The sequence below is a fragment of the Plasmodium relictum genome (assembly GCF_900005765.1).
Source record: "Plasmodium relictum strain SGS1 genome assembly, chromosome: 11".
NCBI lineage: Eukaryota > Apicomplexa > Aconoidasida > Haemosporida > Plasmodiidae > Plasmodium > Plasmodium relictum.
In genome coordinates this window covers 1,742,878-1,766,420 of record NC_041689.1, presented here as the reverse complement: position 1 = coordinate 1,766,420, position 23,543 = coordinate 1,742,878, and the positions used below count along the sequence as shown (strand labels likewise).

Below are 23,543 nucleotides of genomic sequence, written 5' to 3'. Positions count from 1 at the left end.
ATCAGTAGTATTGCAATGAAAAATTATATGAATCTTTGAATAATTACATCAACATAAAAAAAGAAAAAAAAATCTTAATTAGTTTTTGTGTTCGAATAAATCCTTTTTTTTTTTTTTTACTTGATGCAAATAATTAAAATATTTTTTCCCTCCCTTTTCTTTAAATAATATTAAATTTATAATTATAAAAATGTAGTTGAAAAATTATATCAAAGTGACAAAATATAATTTGAAAAAAATTCTTAAATTTTTTTTTTTATTTTCATCATAATATCTAAATAAGTAGTAAAAAGAAAAAAATAAATAATACCTTGATATCTAATACAGAAAATGTAACTCATAATGTATATAATTAAATTATATTTTTAAAAGTGTATATGAATATAGAATATTTTTTTTTTTTTTTTTTTTATATAGTATACAACTAAATAAAATACATATGTTACCACATTTCAAAAAAAAATTACATACAAATCTAATAGAAATTCGAGAATAATATTTATTAGAAAATTTTTAAGTTTTCTGAAAATGAAAATTTTTTTTTAATAACATAATAGTTCATATTGAAAAAAAAAATTTTTTTTCTCTACAATTCATTTATTATTATTTTAATCATAATATATAGTATTATTCTAACACACGTGTAATTAAAATTTTTTGATTCAACATAAAAAAAATAGTATCACTTTAAATTTAAAAAGTAAAAGAAAATTAAGATTTTCAATAAAAATTGGTAAAATTTTTAAAAATATAGAAAAAAAGAAATTCTATTCCTTTTTCTTATTCTCGTAATATCATAAGTATTCTTTTAAGTATTGTAAAAATTTATATATATTTACTTTTAATTATTCTACATAAAATGAAAAGGCGAAAAAGAATCATTTAGATTTAAAATAATAATTAAAATATATTTAAAATAAAATAATTTAAGAAAAAAAAAAAAAAATTATATAAAATGAAAAAAAGAAGAAAAATTAAAAAAAAAAAAAACAAATGAATCGCTATCTATTAATTATATTTTGAAATAATAGATAATTAAAGAAAAAATGTATTTAAAATATCTTCAATATAATCATTAAATAAAAATAAAATGTAATTGGATTAGAATTTAACAAAATATAAAAATTTCAAATTACATTTTAATGTTACAAATGAGATTAATTAAAAAAAATAAAATAAAATAAAATAAATAAATAAATAAATAAATAAAAACAAATGAATTATGTTAAAATTTAAAAAAAAAAAAAAATTGAAACAGTAAAATATTTGAGATAAATAGAATAAAAAATATATTGTATATATTTTTTATATATTATCAATAAACTTAATATACATAATTAATATAAAACTTTTAATTAGTTTAAAATGTCAAAAAATATTGACGATTTATTTGACGTTTTTGAAGAGAAAGATATTGAAAAAATTCCTATAAAAAATGAAGATAAAATAGTAAATAACAATGTAGAAATAAATAACAACAAAATAAAAAATTATGTAAAATTTGAAGAGGGTAAAGAAAAAAATAATGAAGATGCAGATGAGAACAATAAACAAATAGAAAAAATAAATGATACAAAAAAAAAGGATAATCACAAAGATGAAGAAGATATATTTAAGAAAGAAAATTGTAAAATAAATATTGAAAACCTCATTAATATAAAAAAACGAGACAATAAAGTAAAAATGCAAATTAAAGAAGAAATATATAGCGATATACAAAATTTTGATGGTACTACTAAAAATGTAAATAAGATAAGAAAAATTTCTGAAGAAAGGAAAAAAATACCAATTAATTCAAAAGTTGAAGAAATTTTAATAGAAAATAGTAAAACAATAAACAATGATGATGTTTTAGTTTTAGAAGAGTTTGGTAGTGATGTTAACTGCATTCATAAATGTGTGAGGCCAAAAAGTTATGTACACAATAAACTAAGTCCATCGTTAATTCCTGCTAGAACTTATAAATTTGAATTAGATACTTTTCAAAAAAAATCAATAGAGTGTTTAGAAATGAATGAAAGTGTGTTAGTATCAGCTCATACTTCTGCAGGAAAAACCGTAATAGCAGAATATGCTATAGCATTGGGATTGAGAGATAAGCAGAGAGTAATTTATACAAGCCCAATTAAAGCCTTAAGTAATCAAAAATATAGAGACTTGAGTGAAGAATTTAAAGATGTAGGGTTAATTACTGGCGATATTTCAATAAATCCAGAAGCATCTATTATTGTTATGACTACAGAAATATTAAGGTCAATGTTATACAGAGGATCTTCTTTAACAAAAGAAGTAAAATGGGTTATTTTTGATGAAATACATTATATGCGAGATAGAGATAGAGGTGTAATATGGGAAGAAACTATTATTTTATTGCCATTAATGGTTCGATTTATTTTTTTAAGTGCTACTATACCTAATGGAATTCAATTTGCTGAATGGGTCAGCAGCATTAAAAGTCAAGCCTGTCATATTATATATACGGATTATAGGCCAACCCCATTACAACATTATATTTACCCAACATCTAGTGAAAGCGTTTTTTTAATATGTGATGAAAATAAAGAATTTAAAAAAGATAATTTTATTAAAGCTGTTAATGCAATTAAAGAGAAAGCAAATGCTTCAGAAGATAACCATAATCATGCATATAGATATTCAAAAAAAATGAAAAAAAATACTTATGACATTGAAAAAATTGTCCAAATGTGCCACTCTCGTAATTATACTCCTTTAATAATCTTTGCATTTTCTAAAAAGGAATGTGAGGTAAATGCAACTACAATGCATAAAATTGATTTGACTGATGATACAGAAAAGGAAATAATAAAAGAACTCTATGAAAATGCTATTCAAATTTTAGCAGACGATGATAGAGCATTACCACAAGTTCAATTTATTTTACCCTTATTATTAAGGGGAATTGGAATACACCATGGAGGGTTATTGCCTATTATTAAAGAAATAATAGAAATTATGTTTCAAGAATCTTTGTTAAAAGTTTTATTTAGCACGGAAACGTTTTCAATGGGTATAAATATGCCTGCTAAAACTGTTGTCTTTACCTCATTGAAAAAATTTGATGGATTAGAAAAAAGATTAATAACATCAGGAGAATATATTCAGATGGCTGGGAGAGCAGGTAGAAGAGGATTAGATGACAGAGGAATTGTTATTATTATGTTAGATAGTCCTTTACATTGGAAAGAAGCAGAGAAATTATTTGTAGGAGAAGCCAATCGATTGGTAAGCCAATTCCATTTGGGTTATAATATGATTTTAAATTTATTAAGAATAGAAGGAATCACACCTGAGTTTATGATTGAGAGATCCTTTATCCAATATCAAACAAAAAAAAATCTTTTCCAAAAAATTTTAGCAAAAAAAAAAGTAGAAGAAAAAATAAAAGAAATTCACGATTTTTTAACTAATATCTATATTGATGAAAATGATCAGGAAATATGTAAAGAAGATCTTCTAAAAAAAATTATGTCAAATAATTATGCAAAAGTAGAACAAAACAAAAATAATGTTATAGTAGATAAAGAAAGTAATGAACAAACAAATAACGAAGAAAAAAAAGTAGAACATTTAAATAATGAAGAGAAAGAAGATATAGAAAACAAAGAAACAATTGTGCCTTATTCCAAAGAAGATATGATGAAAAAAGAAATAGATCATGAAGTTAATACATTAAATAATAACAGCGACAATAACAATATTATTAGTGAGGAATTAAAAGATTATAATACTGTTTTTTCCTATATATCTAATTATTATATAATAAGACATAGACTAATAGAATTAGGAGAGTCCTATAGATCCATATTAACAATGCAGAAAAATATAACCCCTTATTTGGTTTTAGGTAGACTATTATATTTAGTAGAAGATGATATAAAGTGGGGGTGGTGCATATGTATAGAGGGTAGAATTATTGAAGGAAAAAATAATAGCATCAGTAATAACAGTAGTAATAATAATTTTAATAAAAACAATAATATTGAAATGAACAATAATGATATATTAGTTGTTGATTGCTTAGTTCCCTATGATCGTAATAAAAAAAGAAAATTAGCACAAAGCGATGATGAAAAAGAAAATAAGAATCATGATTATGTTCCAGCAAAAGATAGGTTAAAAGCTAAATGGAAGCTTATGAGTTTTTATATTAAGTGTATTTATCAAATATCAGCTGTCGTTTTAAGTATACACGAATCTTTTAATAATAAAAATGAAGAAGAAATTGAAAATATTAGAGTTAAATATAACACTATGGTATCTTGCTTAAAGGGTGAAAAAAATATACCAATAATAAATCCTTATCAGATGGGTATAAAAGATGAAAATTTTTTAACTATTGTAAAAAATATTCATTTTCATGAAAATTTGCTAAAAAATAATAAATTGTTAAAAAATAAAAACCTAAATAAGTATTATCAAATGTATAATAAATATGTTGCCTTACAGTTTGAAAAAAATGTTCTAGAAGCAAATATTGAAAAATGCAGATTTATTGTTCTTAAAAAAGAATTAAAAAATATGCTAGTTTTATTGGAAAGCTTAAATTATATTGAAATTACTTATAATTTAGAAAATTTTAAAAGTGAAAAAGAGATAAAAAATATTGAAAATTCTGAAGAAACTTTAAAGAATGAACAAGTTGATGTAAAAAATGAGTTAACTAGTAATAATTCTATTGAAGAAAAAAATTATATTGTTACAATGAAAGGGCAAATAGCAAGTGCTATTTTAAGCGTTGATGAATTAGTTATATCAGAATTATTTTTTTCAAATTTTTTCAGTAAATATAATTATGATTATATATGTGCTTTTTTGTCTTGTTTTGTTTATGATGAATCAACAAATAAAGAAATTTCTATTAATGATTCTATACTAGTAGAAGGATATCAACAAATAATTAAAACTGCAACTAATGTGGCAAATAAAATGAATCAATGTGGAATGAATATAAACCTAAAAGATTATTTAGATAAATTCAAGTCAGCCATTATGCCTATCGTTTTATTATGGGCTAGAGGCCATTCTTTTATGGAAATATTAACAGACTCTCAAATATATGAAGGATCAATAATAAGAACTTTAAGGTAAAGAAAAGAAAAAAAAAAAAATTGCAAAAATAGTTATTATTATATATATATGTATATATTTTTTTTTATTTCTATAGACGTTTAGATGAATTACTAAGGCAAATGATATGTGCTTTTAGAGGAATAAATAATGACAGTATGTGCGAAATTTTAACAGCAGCAACTAAAAAATTAAGACGTGGTATTCCATTTTCTCCTTCTTTATATTTATAACTTATAAATTTGTTTTTCTTTTTCGTATTATTTTAATTGTTTTTAATATATATATATATATATGTGTATGTATTTAAATATATAGCATATTCCAAATTTTTTAAGTTTTTAAAATTATTTATTGCTATTTTAATTTTTAAAATTTAATAAAATTTAAAATACATAATATTATATTAGTATCTATTTAGAAAAAAAAAAAAAATTATAATTGAAATGTCATATTTTTCGTTATATACGAATTTTTTTTTTTTTTTTTTTTTTATTATATACCTCTTTACATATTTACATAATTAAAAATTATAATTTATTATAATCAAAGCATAAAAAAGAAACATAAATATTATAATATAAATTATTTTAGTATTTACTGAATATAGAAGTAATATCTGTTTTGCCAATTTTTTAAATTTAAAAAATTACGTGTTAAAAAGAAAACAAGAGAGTAAATATATTTTTATCAACAGTTGATCATGATGTATTATTTAATATAACAAATGCATATTAATTAAATTACATAATAGTTATTTTTAAAAACTCTTAAAATGAAAAATTCCCTCAAGCAATTATAAAAGCATTAAAAAGTATATGTTAATCTTATTTCAAATTTTTTAAAATATATATATCTTTATATTAAAAAAGAAAAAAAAAATTAAAATAAAATGTAGCAATAATTTTTTTTTAAAAATATCGAACTCTTTTTTTTTTTTTTATTTACATTTAAATACCTTTTTCAGTTTCACAAAAACTTACATATCCTTTTATATATTTTTTTTTTTTTTTTTTTATTTTTCATTAAAAGAATATTTCTTTACTAATTAAAGTATAATATTTTTAAAATTAAAAATTATTCATATCTTTTTTTTTTTTTAACTATATAAAAAAAATCTTTTTTTTTTTTTTCCCTTAAATTTAAATTTGCTTTTTTCTTTTTTTTTAAGAGTAACTTAAATCACAATAATTAAAACATTTGTGCATTAATTTTTTTTTTGATTAATAAAATTATAGACACCGACATATATATTTTAAAATTTAATTGAATATGCTTTTTGTATTGAGATTCTGATACATGTGTATGTATTTGTTTAATATAAAATTTATGTAATCTCTTAACTTTAAAATGGCAGAAAATATTTTAAAATCTGTTCACAGTGATTTTAAGTATGTTCTCATAAGCTGTGATATAAATAATGAAGTAAAAGAACTAAGTTTTAAAGGAAGTGAAGAAAAATTTCAAAATACTTTAGCTTCTTACTTTAGAAGAATAATTTTTGATGAAAAGGGGAAAAATGAATTAAAAGAAACGATAAAAGAAAAATTAGAAAACAATAAAGATAATAAAGAAAAAAAAGAGAAAGAGGATTTAAATAAAATATCACCAGATATAATAAATAATGCAATTGAAACGTCTCAGACATATCAAATAATACCATTAACATTGCCAACAGAAGAAAATAATTATTTTGCTGTTAATTGTTATATTGATGATGTAGGAAGAATAAAACAATTACCTTATAATAGTAGAGCATCAAGAATATGTAACACTGATATATACGGAGATGCTTTTTTATCAAAAACATATGATAATGAAGATTTCAAAAGATGCGATTTTACTATAAAAGAATATGAAGAATTTTTAAAAAATCCACCAAAAAGTGCAAACAGGTACAAATTTATTCTTTAAACATTTTGTCTTAATTATAAGGAAGCATATTTTGAAAAATTAAAATTTTTATTAAATAAAAATACATAGAAAAACAAAAAAAAAAAAAAAATATATATTTTAGTTATCTTTATTTATGAAACTTAATTATATAAAAATTTCTTTTTTTTTTTTTATATAATAAAAGATGGGATCAAGCACAAGCTATGCAAGATTTGTTAAGTCAAATGAAATCAAAAAAAGATGGAGATAATGTTAGTATGCCAAATACAAAAACTAATGCATGTGAGCATTGCTATAAGGTATGCCTATATTTCCTCTAATGTAAAAAATCAGTATTTCTAAAATACAAAAATATATATATATATATATATTTTCACTATTTTATTTTTATATTACATTATTATGTCCTTTTTTTCTTTCTTTCTTTTTTTTTTTTTAAAGGAAAAGAACTTAAAAAGATGTGGGAAATGTAAAAAGGTGTATTACTGTTCAGTAGAATGTCAAAAAAATGATTTCGTCTTTCACAAAAGAATATGTTCATAAAAAATTTTTTTTTTTTATATAATATGAAATATCTCTTTTTTTTAACAAGTTATTTTGACACAAAAAAATAATAATAAAAATGATATATCTCTTTATATACAGCAAATAGAAAATATTAAATGATAAACCATATTGTAAATACTTATAATTTCATATATATACATATTTATGTATTCGCATGAAAAAAAAGATTTATAAACAAAAAAATAAAATAAAATAAAATAAAATAAATTAAACACTGAAAAAATAAATTCTGATGAGCCTTTTTTACTTTACAAGTTATCCTAAAATCTTAACAAATGACAATTTTAAAAAAATTCCAAATTAAAAAACACTACTATTTGAATGTCACAGTTTTCATATAAACATAACAATCATTTTAGATTATCTAAATTTATTTAATTAAAAAAAAAAGAAAAAACTAAAACTAAAAAAATAAGTTTATAAAGATTTTGACAAAATTTTTCTTTTTTATAAGAATGAAAAAAAAAAAAATAAAAATCTTTTTTTGGTAGTGTAATATAATAGAAAATTTCTCTTTAATGTTTTATATAGAACAAATTTTTTTTTTTTTTTTCTAGCTTCTTTAATGATGAATTATAAAAATACTGTAACAATTTTTGCAGATTAAAAATAGATAACATTTTTCACTATTACAAGTTTTTTTTTGTAAAATATTAATAAGCTAATTTAATTATATTAATTGTTGTAGTGTAATATAAATAGTTTAAAACAAATTTTTAAATATTAGTGAACTTCATCTAAAAAAATAAATTAAAAAATAAAATAAAATAAAATAAAATAAAAAGTGTGCAATAACAAAAAAAAATATATTTTTATATAGTTTTTGTATGTAATCATATATATGTTTTTTTTTTTAAAAAAAAAAATAGTATTTCTTTATATCTTTAAAAAATACATATGTAATGTTTAGAAAATTTTCTTTTTATTATTAAAATATTACATAATATCAGTTATTAAAAATGGAATTGAGCTTTTACATTTTTTTCTTAATATTTTATTTTTTTCTATGTATGTGCAATGGCAAAAAAGTATTGTTCATTAATATTTTAAATGGAATTAATGTTAGTTATAATAAAAAACATATAAATAAGAGCATTCCTAATCATGAGTATTTTTCAAATCAAGCAATATTTTTGAATAAAAATGCAGCACAGCAAAATAAAACAATAGAAACTTCCCCCATAAAAACTGATGAAGAAAATGAAAATAAATTAAAACAGTATATATATACGTTGTCGCATTTAACTATTTTTGATACAGATCGAGAAAAAGATATCTCTTTAAATATTTCTTTATTGATAAAAGCTTGTTTAGCCTCTCATAATTACATTAAGAATGTTGAAATATATACTTCTGAAGTTCAAAATAAAGAAGTATGCTCATTTATATACGAAAATTCAAAAGATTTTGAAAATTTTTTTAATATACATATCTCAAAATATATGGAATTTTTTGATAATCCTAAGATAGATGAAACATTAAAATCATATATTAATGATAAAAATTTATATGAAAATGAATTAGTTATTTATAATAAAATAAATAAAAATACTAAGTTAAGAAAAGATGTTTTACAAGATATCTTATTTGAATGTATTAGAACAAATAGAATTATTCAATATTCTCTTGCAGTAAATAAATTTAACTTGTTTTCTTATCATATATTATCAAAAGTTTTTATGTATTTTAAAACTGATGATTTTTATTATCATGTATTTTTAGATAATATAAAAAAAATAAAATATTATTATACAACAAAAAATATAAAAGATGAAGATAAAAAAAAAATATATAGTGTTATAGACAATTATATATACATTCTAAATTATATGAATGAAATGTATGAAAATAGAAATACTTTATAATGGATTAAATAAGGAGGATAAAAAAATTAATTGTTAAAAATAATTTATTTTTAAAGGCATATTATAAATATACTATATAAACAATGCTAAAAAAAGCATAAGATAAATTACTATAATCAAAATATTAAATGTTACTTTTTTAAAAGTACTATTATAAAATTAATATATATGTATATATATAACGACAAATTTTCTACGATACAATTATTAAAGAATAATAATTTTTAATATATTTTTATAAGGTTGCTATATAAAGCACTTTTAAAAATGATAATATATAATTGTTATTATTTTCTCTCAAAAACAAATGCAATCTTTATAAATTTAAAAATGAAATTTTTAAAATTTAAAATAAATATAATTCAAAATATTCAAAGCATATTATCTACAACTAATGGTAAATTAAAAATAAAATATAATAAAATTTAAAAAAAAATTAAAAATTAAAAATTAAAAATTATAACATTTTTTTTTTTTTCAGTATAATTTTTTATTATACAATTTTATATGGCTTTATGTTTATTTTTTTTTATTTTTTTTTTAATTTTTCTTATAAATTTAACATTTTATGAAATACAAAAAAAGAGTAAGACAAATATTTAAGAACAAAATAAAAATAAATTAATATTCTTATTTTTATATAAATTTTTAATTCAAAATAGCAAAAATTTTTGTATAAAATATTTATTGAATCAATTATGAATTTAATAAAATAAAAATTAATTAATCTTTCTTTTGTAAAATTTGCTCCTGAATGTATTCTGGAACTAATAAATATTTATGAAGAGTCATAGTATAATTACCTAATAATAAAAAAAAAAAAAAAGAAAACATTATAATTTTAATATAAAACAATTATTATTTCATTTCAAAAGATAGCATGTTACTACTTATAATACATTATGAAATATTTATTTATTCTTTTTTTTTTAATTTTAATAAAAATAATAATTAAAAAATTTTAAATATAATAATAATAACCTCTTCCTTTTGTTATTTTCCTTAAGTCACTAACATACGATAAAATAGAGGCCATTGGAACTCTAGCATTTATTTCTTTTGTATATTCATCACCTAAATTTAAATGAAATATATATATATATATATATATATATATATATATATTAAATAAAAATATTATTATTAATTTCAATAATTATTTTTTTACTTTCGTTTATATGTTGTATTTTCCCCCTTTTTTTTACTAAATCGCTAATTACATCTCCTAAGTATTCTGTTGGTACTGTAACATTTAACTACAAAAATATAAATTTATAAATTAATAAATATATATAATATTTTTAAAATATATAAATAAATAAATATATATAATATTTTTAAAATATATAAATAAATAAATATATATATATATATATATTTTTTATTACATTCATTATTGGTTCCATTAATCTAATAGTTGTTTTTTTTGCTGCTTCCTTAATAGCTAGCCCTGCTGCTAATTTAAATGCATGTTCATTACTATCAACAGGATGAAATGATCCATCTACAATAGTAACAATAATATTTATTAAAGGAGAATTAAAAATAACACCTAAGTTACACTGTTCTCTTATTCCAGTATATATTGCATCAAAATAAGCAGATGGTATAGCTCCGCAAGTAATTTCATTTTTTATAATAATATTATTATTTACTTCTGATGTATTGATATTCATAGTATTAATATCTGAACTATTTGTAGAATTTTCATCCTCTTTTTCTTCTTCTCTATTTTCATTTCTTACGTTTTCTTCTTTTTCTTCTTCATCAGAATAATTATACATAGGTTCAATTTTTATATACACATCACCGTATTGTCCTCTTCCACCTGATTGTTTAATATATTTCCCTCTAGCTTGAACAGTTTGAACAAATGTTTCTTTATAAGAAATTTGAGGTTTTCCATAAATTATAGGAATATTAAAATCTTTTTGAATTTTATTAATTATAATTTGTAAATGTAATTCTCCAACTCCACTTATAAGTAAATCCTTTGTATCTTGATTTATGTGATAAAAAAAAGAGTGATCTTCTTTTTTAATTTTAATTAATGCATTAATTAACTTTTCATATTCATTTTTATTTTTATTATATATATAAAAACTAATAATAGGTGGTATGTCTTTAATTTTTTTTAATTCTGCCCTTAAATAAATATTACTTAAGGTATCACCAATTTGTGTATCCTTTAATCCAACAATTGCAACGATATCACCAGCTTTTGCATTTTCTAATTCATACCGTTCACTAGAATGTATAAAAAATATTTTAGCCACTTTTTCACTTTTTTTAGTTCTATTGTTATAAATAAAATCACCTTTATTTATTTGTCCTTCATATACTCTAACATAATTAATATTTCCTAAATGTTGATCATTCATAATTTTATATATTAATCCAATGAATTTTCTCTTATAATTTTTTATATTTAATGCATTTAATTCCTCTGATATAAAATTACTATAATTTATTTCTTCCTTAACTTTATTTTCTAAATTATTTATGAGAGTTTTTTCATTTTTTTCATTATTAAAATCTGAATCTTTACTTTTTTTTTTCATATCCTTTTTTTCATGAAAATTATTTGTTTCATTTTCTTTATTTGTGCTTTCTTTTTCTATACCTATATCTTCTCTACTATTTGAATATTCCCATTTTTCTTTTTCTTTCTTTTCATCTGAATTGTCATTTCCACTTTCATTCAAATACGAGTTACTTATTTCCTTTGCATATGTTTTTGTTCCCTTTTTTATCTTATCATTAGAAAAATTTTCAGATAATAGCTTTTCTCCTCTTTTATTTACATCGTGAATATATATTATTTGATTTTTGTAATTTTTTATCGAATCAATAGGAGAAGGTAAATATTTGACTACTAAATCTAATAGCATATGTATGTTTTTGTTTTTTAAAGCTGAACCACATATGACTACATTATATTTTTCTTCAACTACTAATTTTCTAATATAATATTCAATTTCTTCAACATTCATAACTTTATCATTTAAATAATTATCAAGAAATGTATTAAATTTTTCAGCCAATTGCTCATATAAAATATTTTTATATTTCAGGAATAAATTATAATGACTTTTAGGAATGTCTTCTAAAATAAAATCATGAGAATTTTTATATACAATAATTTTTTCTTTTAAAATATCAATAGTGCTAATAAAGTTGCTCATTTCAAAAACAGGAACATAAAGAATTAAAATATTTTTATTTAATTTTCTTTTTATTTCATCAATACAAGATTCAAAATTAGCTCCAACTTTATCTAATTTGTTTAAAAATATTATTCTACTGATATTGTACCTATTGGCTTGTTTCCAGACAGTTTCTGATTGTGATTCAACACCTTCACTACTATCAAAAACAACAATTCCCCCATCTAAAACCCGTAAGCTTTTCTCTACTTCAGCAGTAAAATCTACGTGTCCTGGTGTATCAATAATATTTATTCGAAAATTTTCTAAATTTTTTTCACTGCCATTCCAATAACAAGTAGTAACTGCTGCATTAATAGTAATCCCCTTTTCTTTTTCTATTTCTAAATAATCCATAGTTGATAAACCTTCATGAACTTCTCCAATTTTTTTTATTACATTTGTATAATATAGTATTCTTTCTGTTGTTGTTGTTTTTCCTGCATCAATGTGAGCTATGATCCCTATATTTCTATAATTTTCTAATTCTACATTTTTATTTGAACAATTATTTAAATTTAAACGGAATAAATTTATTTTATTTTTTATTTTTTCCCTTTTTTCGAACATACATTCGTGCTTATAACTTCCATTTACAATAAATAATTGGGGTTTTCTTTTCCTTCTTATATGTTTTGATTTATGATACACCAAATTTTTCTTCCAATTATTTAACGCATTTGTAACCTTAAATACAACTAATAAAAGCAACAAAAGAAATATTGTTGAAATTTTACTTCTTTTTGATAAAAATAATTTTATCATTTCTGTTTTTTCGTCTTTTCATTTTTTTTTTTTTTTATTCTATTTTTTTCTTTTATTTTATTTTATCTTTTTTTTATTTATTTTTTTTTTATATATTTTTTTTTTTTTTGATCTAGTGATTTTTTCTTATTTTTAGTATTAAAATAAATAATGAATTTAAAAATAGTAGAACTATAAAAAAAAATATGCCAGTAATTCTATATAAACAAATAAAAAAAAGTTTATTCTATAAATAGTATATGTATTTAATTAGTTTTTGAGAAAATATATAAAATGCTTTTTTTTTAGTTCATTCACTAATATATGTATTAAATAATTAATATATAACAATTTTTTTCTATTTTATAAAAAATTAAAGCTATAAGCATATGTTATAAAAATTGTTATAATATTTTATCTTCTAAAAATATATATGTATTGCTTTTTTTTTTTTTCCCTTTTGTTTTAATGAAAATAGCTAAATTTTTAAGTTATTTCCAGTTACTAAAGCATTTTTGTTTTAAAAAGTAATCATATATTTGTATGATTTCTGAGCATTTAAGGAAAAACTTTTTTTTTTTCTTATAAATATACAAAAATATAGTATTTAATTAAAAAAGCAAAAATTAAAAAAAAAAAAAAATTATAAATTTAAATTTTTAGAAAAAAAAATAAATAAAAGTGTGTTGTTTTATGTATGAAAAAAATAATAAAGTCCGAAATACTTAATCTCAAAATATATATTTAAATTGTATGATGAATAAAAATATTAACCAAAAAAAATTAAATGTATTATAATATATATATGTTAAATTTAGTATAAAAAAAAAAAAAAGAAAATTTCTAATTTCATTGGGATACCTGTTGAAACAAGTATCTATTTGATATATGAAAATTTTCTTGGATTTAATTTTAAATATGTTATGTGTTGATAATAATATATATATATATATATATATATATATATATATATATATATATATATATATATAAGTTTGTATTCATGTAAAGAGGAAAATCAAAAACAGAGAAATTATTAGCAATTTATAGAAGGAAATATATAGAAAAAGTGAAAACAGAAAAATGTATTAAAGTATTATAAGTCCTTTAATTGAATTATGAAACAAAATCACATTAATTTTTATAAACTTAATATGATCACTATAAAACTTTACATAAGCAAATATTTTTCATGGACAATAGCATTATGTATTTAAAAAAAAAAAAAAAAAGAATCCTCTTTTTATTTATTAGATGAACGATTTAGAACTTATCAAAATTACACAGTTTTGTAAAACTCTTTTATGTACAATAGTTTTATATATTTTTTACTTTATTATTATTTTTAATATAAAATTGATCTACATTACTAAATTGAAAATGCCATGATAATTCAATATTCTCACATTTTTTATTTTACATAATATGTTTTACTATTCCTTTAGGCTATTTATTAAATAATTTCATGTATTTAGAAAAATAAAAAAATTTACTTTGAACTTTAGTGGATAGATAAACGTAAATTTAATACTTTAAAAGTAATAACGTTTATATTTGCATTTATCTAAAATGTAGATTATTATTATTATTGTATATATGCCAATGGATAAACCATTTTTTTTATTTTTATTTATATATTTACAATTAATATGATAATGTACTACATTATATTATCATGTAGATGTGAATAAGTATATTAATTCGATTTCTTTAAAATATTCATCTTATATATTTTCATTTTAGACTTATTATTTTTTCTTTAATTGCTTATCTTACCTTTCTACATTATCTAAATTTTTATCAAAATGTAATCCTAAATGACAAAACGAATAAATAAATATATATATGCCTTAAAATTTAAAAATATATTTTAGTATTACCCTTTAATCATGAAATTATTTTTCAAACTGTATTATTGATATCAATTATCGATGAGATAGCTTACATATAAATAGATATCAAAAATATAATAAATTTTTTATAATTCCAATATTTTATACTTTAAAAAATATAAATTATTAAATTATATTTTTTCCTTAAATTATTGTTTAATTATTTATATGGCACAAAAAGTTTTTTTATATATAGTTTTTCTTTTATATATTTTGTGAGATTGAAATTATAATAATATGCTTAATTTTTTTTGTATTAATTCAATAATCCATTTTTATTTTTTGAATTTAATTCTTAACAAAAAAAATTTTTTATGTATTTCAAATTACATCTGAAAATTTGGTATCACTTTTGCTATTTTTATCTCTTTTATTTTTTTTTTTAATTACATATTTTTAATTTTTAAAAAAAAATGGAAATATTAAATAACATAATATTCTAATACAACTAATTTAACTTTTATTAATCAATTATGAAATATCCTTCTTTATCTTGCAATAACAAAAGTTTTAAAAAAAAAAAATATTAAAATATTCTAAAATATAATATTTATAGTTTTTTTATGGTGATTTCTTTAATTATGCTTAATTTTAACTTGTTAAATTAATATTTAATAACTTTGGAATCAAACTTTTACATTTTCATTTTATATGTTTATTATTTTTTTTTTTTGTTTTTGGTATATTTAATTTATTCCACTTCCATATATGGCTTATTTCAATTTTCTTTTTACTAAATAATTATCCACTTTTTTGTTTATTTTACTTTTTTTTTTTAAATAGAATTCTAATATACATATTTTTGAGATATGTGTAACGAAATAGAGTTTGTACGTGAAAAGCACATAAAGTATTTGAATGCATATACTACTGTATCTGATGCAGAAGAACTCATATTTAACGAAACCTTAAAGATGTGTGGGGTTTTTTATTTTATTTGTTCATGTAAAATATTATCATATAAGATAGATAAAAAAGAAGAATTCATTGATTTTATTTTAAAATGTCAAAATTCAGATGGTGGTTTCGGTAATAACATAAAACATGATTCTCATATTGTTTCAACACATTATGCTATATTATCTCTTCTTTTATTAAATTATTCATTTGATAACTTTAATATTCACTTAGAAAATGAAAAAAATGAATTGAGAAATGATAGCTACAATTCTAATGATTGTGATGGTTATTTAAATAATAAAAAAACTATAAGAGAAAATACTTGTCACTATATTTTGACTTTAAGCAATGATGATGGCTCATTTAAAGGGGATATGTGGGGAGAGGTTGATACTCGTTTTGTTTATAGTGCAGTTAGCTGTTTGACAATCCTAAATAAATTAAATTTAGTTTCAACTGAAAAAATATCATCATACTTACTAAGTAATTATGATTTAAATGAAAATGGTTTTTCATGGGTAAGTGGTAATGAACCTCATGCAGCTAGTGTATTTTGCTGTGTGGCTACCTTGTTTTTAATACAAAAATTGTATTTGATAAATGAAAAAAAAGTAGCTGATTGGTTAAGCTTAAGGCAAACAAGTAATGGTGGTTTTAATGGTAGAGCTGAAAAATTAACTGACACTTGTTACTCATGGTGGATTTTTTCTTCTTTAATTGTTTTAAAAAGATATAAATGGATTAATAAAAATGCATTAAAAAATTATATTCTGCTATGCCAAGATTTAGATAATGGTGGTATAAGCGACAATCCTGATTGTCTACCTGACATATGTCATACTTTTTTTGGTTTAGCAGCTCTAAGCTTAATAGATAATCTAAATCAATTAGAAAAAAAATTATCTTTAAAAGAAATGCATCCAGTTTATGCAATCCCTCTTAACATTGTAAAAAAAAGAAATTTACTTTATCACGATATAGATATACTATAAAATAGACTTACACATTAATAAATTTTAAATAAAAAAAAAAAGAAAAAGAAAATTCTCTTAATGTTACTTTTAAAAAAATATAAAAATAAAAAACACAAACTACAAAAATTTATAATTTTTTGTGAACATGAAAAAAATAAAAAAAAGGGATATATATATATATCTATGTAAATATCATAATTAAATACCTAATAATTTAAGGTAAAAGTATAATTTCAGTTTAAACAAAATTTTAAGTTTTATTGTAAATTTCTATCAATAAAGAATAAATAGTAAACAAAAAAAAAAAAAAATATATATATATATATATATAAAATGTTTATGAATATGGTAACATTTATCTTTATGTATAAGAACCCATATATTTATTTATTATAAAAGGAAAAAAAGAAAAAAAAAAAAAAATCTTTTATCTTATATGATTAATATATTTATTTTTCAAAAGAGGAGACTTCATAAGGTTTACTAGTGAAGATTTACTTAAGACTTCATTATTGCTTATAATAGTATTTACTTCATTTAAAAATTTTAAGCACTGTTCATCATTTTCAAAATTTAACAATTTTGTTAACGTAGATATATTTACCTTTATACTTGTTCTAAAAAAAAAAAAATTTAATATATATTTATAAATGTATAGAGAAAAAGGAATGGATAGAAAAAAAAAAAAAAAAAATGAAAGCTACAACATTTTATATATATAGAATTATATAAATGTAAAATATGAATTAATCTTTTTTTTTTCTTTTTTTTATTGTTATACTAATTTTTAAGTAATTATTAATATATAAATGTTTATAAAATATAATCAATACATTATTTTCTTATTTATTTTTAAATTGATGATATAAATAATACTTATATATAAAGAAGTATATTTCTTAATATATGTATATATTTAGAATAATGAATTTTAAATTATTAACTCACTTGCAAATATTTATAAGGGCTAATAACCTGTATTTAGGTAAAAATAAAACAATTAAGTAATTAGTTAAATATGGCATTTTAACTCCTTCATTTTTATCCAATGAATTTGGAATTTCATTATTTTCAAAATCATTTACTTTTCCATGGTTTTTTACAAATGAAACTAGAGAATTAATGTTTACATTCAACATAGCATTTTCACTTAATGACATTAGACTTGGTAAATATTTTAATATGTGGTTATTTAAAAAAATTCTATAATATATATACTTATGGTTTAGTTCAGCATCTAATGGTGATATCATATTAATATTAATTAAATACATTTTATTTTTTATGCATTCATTTAAATAATAACAAAGTTGTATATTTTCGTGATTTTTCTCTTCTTCACTTAGTGTTAAATATTCTATAAGAAATTCTTGATGCATATTTTGCAAAGTCAAATAAATAAGTTTATAACACAAAAATTCAACCTAATAAAAGAAAAAAATTAATATATATATATATATATATATATATATATATATATATATATATATATATTAAAACTTGTTTCACAAATTTCTTATTACAATATATTTAAATTCTTTGTTTTCAATATTTTAAAAATAAAAGAAAAAATATTACTTTTGATTTTTTTATGTTTAGTCTCTGATATAATTCAAATAATTTATTTATACATTGAAGAAATTGAAATAGATCATTATTTACAATACATATCCTTATGTTAGTTTCGTAAATATTTATAACATCATTATGAAAAATATTTTGTATATTTAAATCTTGTCGCAATGATCTAAATTGTTCATTTATGTATTTATAATTTTTATCTATGTTATATTTATATAATATATATGCATATGTGCATTTCAAAACTGAAAAACTCCTTACCTAATAAAAAATTACGTTAAAATATATATATATATATATATATATATATATATTAATAAAATTTTTGTTTCTTTTTTTTTCATCTATTTTTATATTTATTATTACATTTTTTTTTTCAGGTAATGATGTTAATCTAAAAAAAAATTTTTGAATATTTTTACATTCTCCAACAAAATTTTTATTTTTATAACAGCTTGAATAATTGTATTTTTCAATTAACTTATCAAGATTCATATCTTCATCATTTTCTTTTTCGTCCTTTACATCTTCATCTATATAAAATGAATTTTCAATTAATTCACTTTTTTTATTTTTTGATATATCATAAAAGCGTTCTTTTCTCTTTTCTCTTCTTTCAATTTCTTGCTGACTTAATTTTATTTTTTTGTCAACAAAATTACTACCAATTAAGTCGTTATTCATTTCTTTATTATTTTCAATTTTTCTTTTTAATCCTAAAAACAAAAATTAAAATATAATTAATATTAAATCAAAAAGATATTATAACAAAAAAAAAAAAAAAAAGAAAAAATTACTTTTAGGATATAAGAAAAAATAAACATTCTTTGACAATACATCTTCTACGGTTGGTAATATATTATCTATCCACAACGATGAATTAATTTTATTTTTTTTTTTTAAGGAATATAATTTTTTTATAAATATTTTTAGACATTTAGAAAATTCCTTATTTTTGCAATGTTCTCTAAAATGCTCATTTACATTTTTTACATATGTTTTAAAATTATTAAATTTATCAGTTATTTCATTCTTATTTTGAAAAAAATGTAAGTTAGACAATTTATTTATTTTAATATTTTTATTATTTATTTGATATTTCTTGTTAACTTCTCTTTCACTATAATTAATTACTCCATCTGTATCTTCTTCTTTATCTATATCATCTTCGTACTCTTCTGAGTTATATTCATCATCTGATTTTTCTAAGTCGAATTCTTCTGATTTTTCTGATTCTAACTCATCTTTTAATTTTTCTTTTATATTTTTTTGTTTATTTTCATAAATGTATTTTTCTTCTAATTTATTTCTGTATTTTAATTTTCCTTCTTCTATATAATTATTTTTCGTATAATGAACTTTATTTTCAAAAGAATCATTTTCATAATTATTATTGTTGTATACCTCATTTACAAAAGGTTTAGAAATTTTTTCATTAATTGTCGCATAATCAATTTTAAAAAAATTATTCATTTTATTTTCATTATTTTCCTCTTTGTTATTCATAAAATTATATTTTTGAGCTCCAATAATGGTATTATTTTTATTCATTTTAATAACATTATTAGAAATATTTTTATGTGTAGGATTACATAAATTATTTGCAATTTTCAAGTTTTTGCTATTATTGTAATTATATTTGTTTATATTCATACTTTTATTAAAATTATGATTATTATTTACGAAACTACTATAATTATTTAATGTATCAAAATTAGAAAAATTGTTTGTGTTTTTTGATGCATTATAATTTGCATTGTTATTATTGATATAAAAATTATTATCATAATTTAAAACATTATTACCATTTTTATTTATATTATTCACATTATTTAAATTATAAAAATTATCTATTTCTTTTGCATTATTTAGTTTATTTATATTACCTATACTGTTATTTATGTTCATGCCATTAAAATCATTTTTTACATTGTTATTTAATGTTCTGTTATTATTATTATTAATATTTTCATATATATACATATTTTTATAATTATTACCCAATGTATTTTTTTCTTCATGAATATTATTAGAAAATTTACTTTTCTCTTTTTGTTTTTCATTCTTATTATCATCACTTAATTCACTCACTTCACTTACTTCACTTAGTGTCTTATGACTTTTATCGTTTTGAGATCGATTATGTATTTGGAAAATTTTATTTTTTGATTTATTTATAGTAAAACTAATTTTTTTTTTTATTTCTTCATTATTATTTTCATTTAATTTCATTAAATTACTTTTATTCGCATCAGCAGTATTGCTTAAATTAAAAGTATTATTGTAAAATAAATCACCATTTTTATTATTATTAATACAGTTATCACTATTATTATTATTATTATTGATGTAATTACTTAAATTGTTATATGCATTATTAAAATTATATTTATTTTCTAATGTATTACTTTGTAATTCTAATGCTTGCATAGGCGGATAATCAGAAAATGTTTTCCTTTCTTTTTTTTTTTTATTTATTTTTTTCATTTCTTCAATACAGTCAATCATATCATTAATTTTATCAGCTTTTAAATTATAATAATTACTCAAATTATTTTGTTTTTCTTGATTTTCCTTTAAATTAATTGTGTTTGTATCGCAACTTACTGGATTATTTTGAAAATCATTATTATTTTGTTTTTCATTATGTGAATAATTATTATTATTATTATTAGTGTTATTATGTAAATTATTATTATTTTTGTTATTACTAATATCACCTGGATTTAATTTTGGTAAATCTTCCAACTTGGTTTGTTCACCTATAGGTAAATTTATATTACCAATATTAAAATTATTTATATTCATTTGATCATGTAAGTTTAATTTTGGAGAATTGAAATTCTGCATATTTGATTGCTGCTGTAATAAAAATTGTTGTAAATTGGTTTGTTGTTGGTAATATAACAAATTTGAAGATACACAGTTGTTTATTTGCTTAACAGATTCAGGTGATGATAAAATTGCATTTTTTACAAGTAAGAAATATCTATTTAATGTTATAAAAATATATTTTTTTGATTCTATCGCTGCTTCCTTTTCAGGAAATCCTAATTTTAAATAATGATAAAATACATGAAAATAATAAATTTCTTTTACTTTATTAATATATAATTCTACATAACTATCATTATTGTTCATATAATATGATAAATCGTTTTTATTTTCTTCTTTTTCTACATTATTTTTCTCAGTATTTAAATTATGCACATTTTTTTTATTATACATATTTACATAATTATAATTTAAATTATCAGAATTATTTAAACTTTGATAATAATTATCATTTCTGTTATAAAAAAAATTATTATTTTGGTAATTATTTATTTGGTTATGCTTACTTGCATATTTATTAACTTCTTCATCATAAAATTTTTTATTCACATCACTTAAGTTATTTATATAATTTTTGTTATTTATGAAATTATCTGCTTGGAAATTCATATTATTACTACCATTATTATTAACATTATAATTCAAAATATTCTGTATGTTATTTCTCTGATAATTGTTTTGAATATTATTAGCATTGAAATTCGTCATATTGTTTATACTACCTGAAGTATTATAATTGGAATAATCTGGAGTATTATATAAATATTTATTTAAATCGTTTTTATTTTGATAACAATTCTTACTATTAAATGATGTACTCTCTTTATTATTACTATTATTTTCTTTCATTCCATCTTTTCTTTTTTCATTCATTTTTTCTTATTTTTAAAGGGAAATATGCTCACTAATTAAAAAAATAAAAAAAATGTAATGATATCATAAAAATAGTTTTCTATTACAAATAAATATCAAATATCATCAAATTAAAAACACAGACGTTATAAAAATACATTATCTTTTTAAATTAAATAAGTTCAAAATTAAAATTAATAATTCATAAAGGTATTACATATATAAATAAAATAACAGAATAATTGAATTGTTATGCACACATACATATGCTTTTCAAAATGTACAAAGTTTTATACTTATAATTTTTCAATTAAATAAATAAAAAAAAATAAAAAAAGTTTAAATAAATATAAAAGAAAAAAAAGTAAAAAAATAAAAATGATTTAATAGTAATATATTACAAAAATAAAATGAAAAAATAATTAAAGCATATAATATTCGCATAAAATTAAATAAAATAAAAAAGAAAAAAAAAAAGAAAGAAAAAAAGAAAGAAGGAAAGAAAGAAAAAAAGAAAAAAAGAAAGAAAAAAAAGAAAAAAAAGAAAAAAGAAAAAAGAAAAAAGAAAAAAGAAAAAAATAAGAAAATCACAAAAATAAAAAATTGAAAACTAAACATACATAAAAAAAAAAATTGCAATAAAAAAAATATACATAACTCTGAAATATATTAAATTTAATTTAAAACATTCACATATTTATATAATTTAAAACTAGAACATTTTCATTTAAATAAATTCTTTTTATTTTTGCTAATACAAATTATTTTTACCTTATACTTTTTAAAAACTTTTTTTTTGAATTCTATACGATTTTAAATATAAAAAATTTATTATATTCATAATTTTTTTAAATATAAGACTTTATATTTTAAATTTTGTAAAATTTAAAACACAAACAAATAAAAACATCAAATATTTCCCTATACCTTTTCTTATTTCCTGTTAATCCAACTTGTAATATCAAATTATTCAAAAAATTTATGTTTTATTTTAATTGTATGTATATATTGAAAAGAAAAGAAAAAAAAAAGAATAAAGAAAAAAAAGAAAAAAAGAAAAAAAAGAAATTAGAAAATAGAAAATAGAAAATAGAAAATTCTTCTTTTTATGCATATTCAATTATAAATAAGTTTATTACAAAA

The 23,543-nt window shown here is 18.7% G+C and overlaps 6 protein-coding genes across 6 annotated transcripts; 4 read left to right on the top strand and 2 right to left on the bottom strand.

Moving 5' to 3' along the window:
• Positions 1–1,365: 1,365 nt before the first annotated feature.
• PRELSG_1146200 (ATP-dependent RNA helicase, putative) lies at positions 1,366–5,321 on the top strand (the record flags this gene model as incomplete). The annotated part of the gene is made up of 2 exons (XM_028677757.1): positions 1,366–5,105; positions 5,186–5,321. The coding sequence occupies 2 exons, from the start codon at positions 1,366–1,368 to the stop codon at positions 5,319–5,321; spliced, it is 3,876 nt and encodes a 1,291-aa protein (XP_028534114.1).
• A 1,117-nt stretch (positions 5,322–6,438) lies between these two features.
• Positions 6,439–7,527, top strand: PRELSG_1146100 (MYND finger protein, putative; the record flags this gene model as incomplete). The annotated part of the gene is made up of 3 exons (XM_028677755.1): positions 6,439–6,983; positions 7,169–7,283; positions 7,426–7,527. 3 exons carry the CDS (start codon positions 6,439–6,441, stop codon positions 7,525–7,527), a joined length of 762 nt encoding a protein of 253 aa, XP_028534113.1.
• Positions 7,528–8,510: 983 nt separating this feature from the next.
• On the top strand, positions 8,511–9,416 carry PALM (liver merozoite formation protein, putative; the record flags this gene model as incomplete). Its single annotated transcript, XM_028677754.1, has 1 exon — positions 8,511–9,416. The coding sequence occupies one exon, from the start codon at positions 8,511–8,513 to the stop codon at positions 9,414–9,416; it is 906 nt and encodes a 301-aa protein (XP_028534112.1).
• Positions 9,417–10,139: 723 nt separating this feature from the next.
• EF-G (elongation factor G, putative) lies at positions 10,140–13,387 on the bottom strand (the record flags this gene model as incomplete). The annotated part of the gene is made up of 4 exons (XM_028677753.1): positions 10,140–10,219; positions 10,398–10,490; positions 10,585–10,672; positions 10,805–13,387. The coding sequence occupies 4 exons, from the start codon at positions 13,385–13,387 to the stop codon at positions 10,140–10,142; spliced, it is 2,844 nt and encodes a 947-aa protein (XP_028534111.1).
• A 2,680-nt stretch (positions 13,388–16,067) lies between these two features.
• Positions 16,068–17,150, top strand: PRELSG_1145800 (geranylgeranyltransferase, putative; the record flags this gene model as incomplete). The annotated part of the gene is made up of 1 exon (XM_028677752.1): positions 16,068–17,150. The coding sequence occupies one exon, from the start codon at positions 16,068–16,070 to the stop codon at positions 17,148–17,150; it is 1,083 nt and encodes a 360-aa protein (XP_028534110.1).
• A 409-nt stretch (positions 17,151–17,559) lies between these two features.
• On the bottom strand, positions 17,560–22,421 carry PRELSG_1145700 (conserved Plasmodium protein, unknown function; the record flags this gene model as incomplete). The annotated part of the gene is made up of 5 exons (XM_028677751.1): positions 17,560–17,749; positions 18,081–18,556; positions 18,711–18,974; positions 19,080–19,429; positions 19,511–22,421. 5 exons carry the CDS (start codon positions 22,419–22,421, stop codon positions 17,560–17,562), a joined length of 4,191 nt encoding a protein of 1,396 aa, XP_028534109.1.
• Between the last annotated feature and the right edge of the window lie 1,122 nt (positions 22,422–23,543).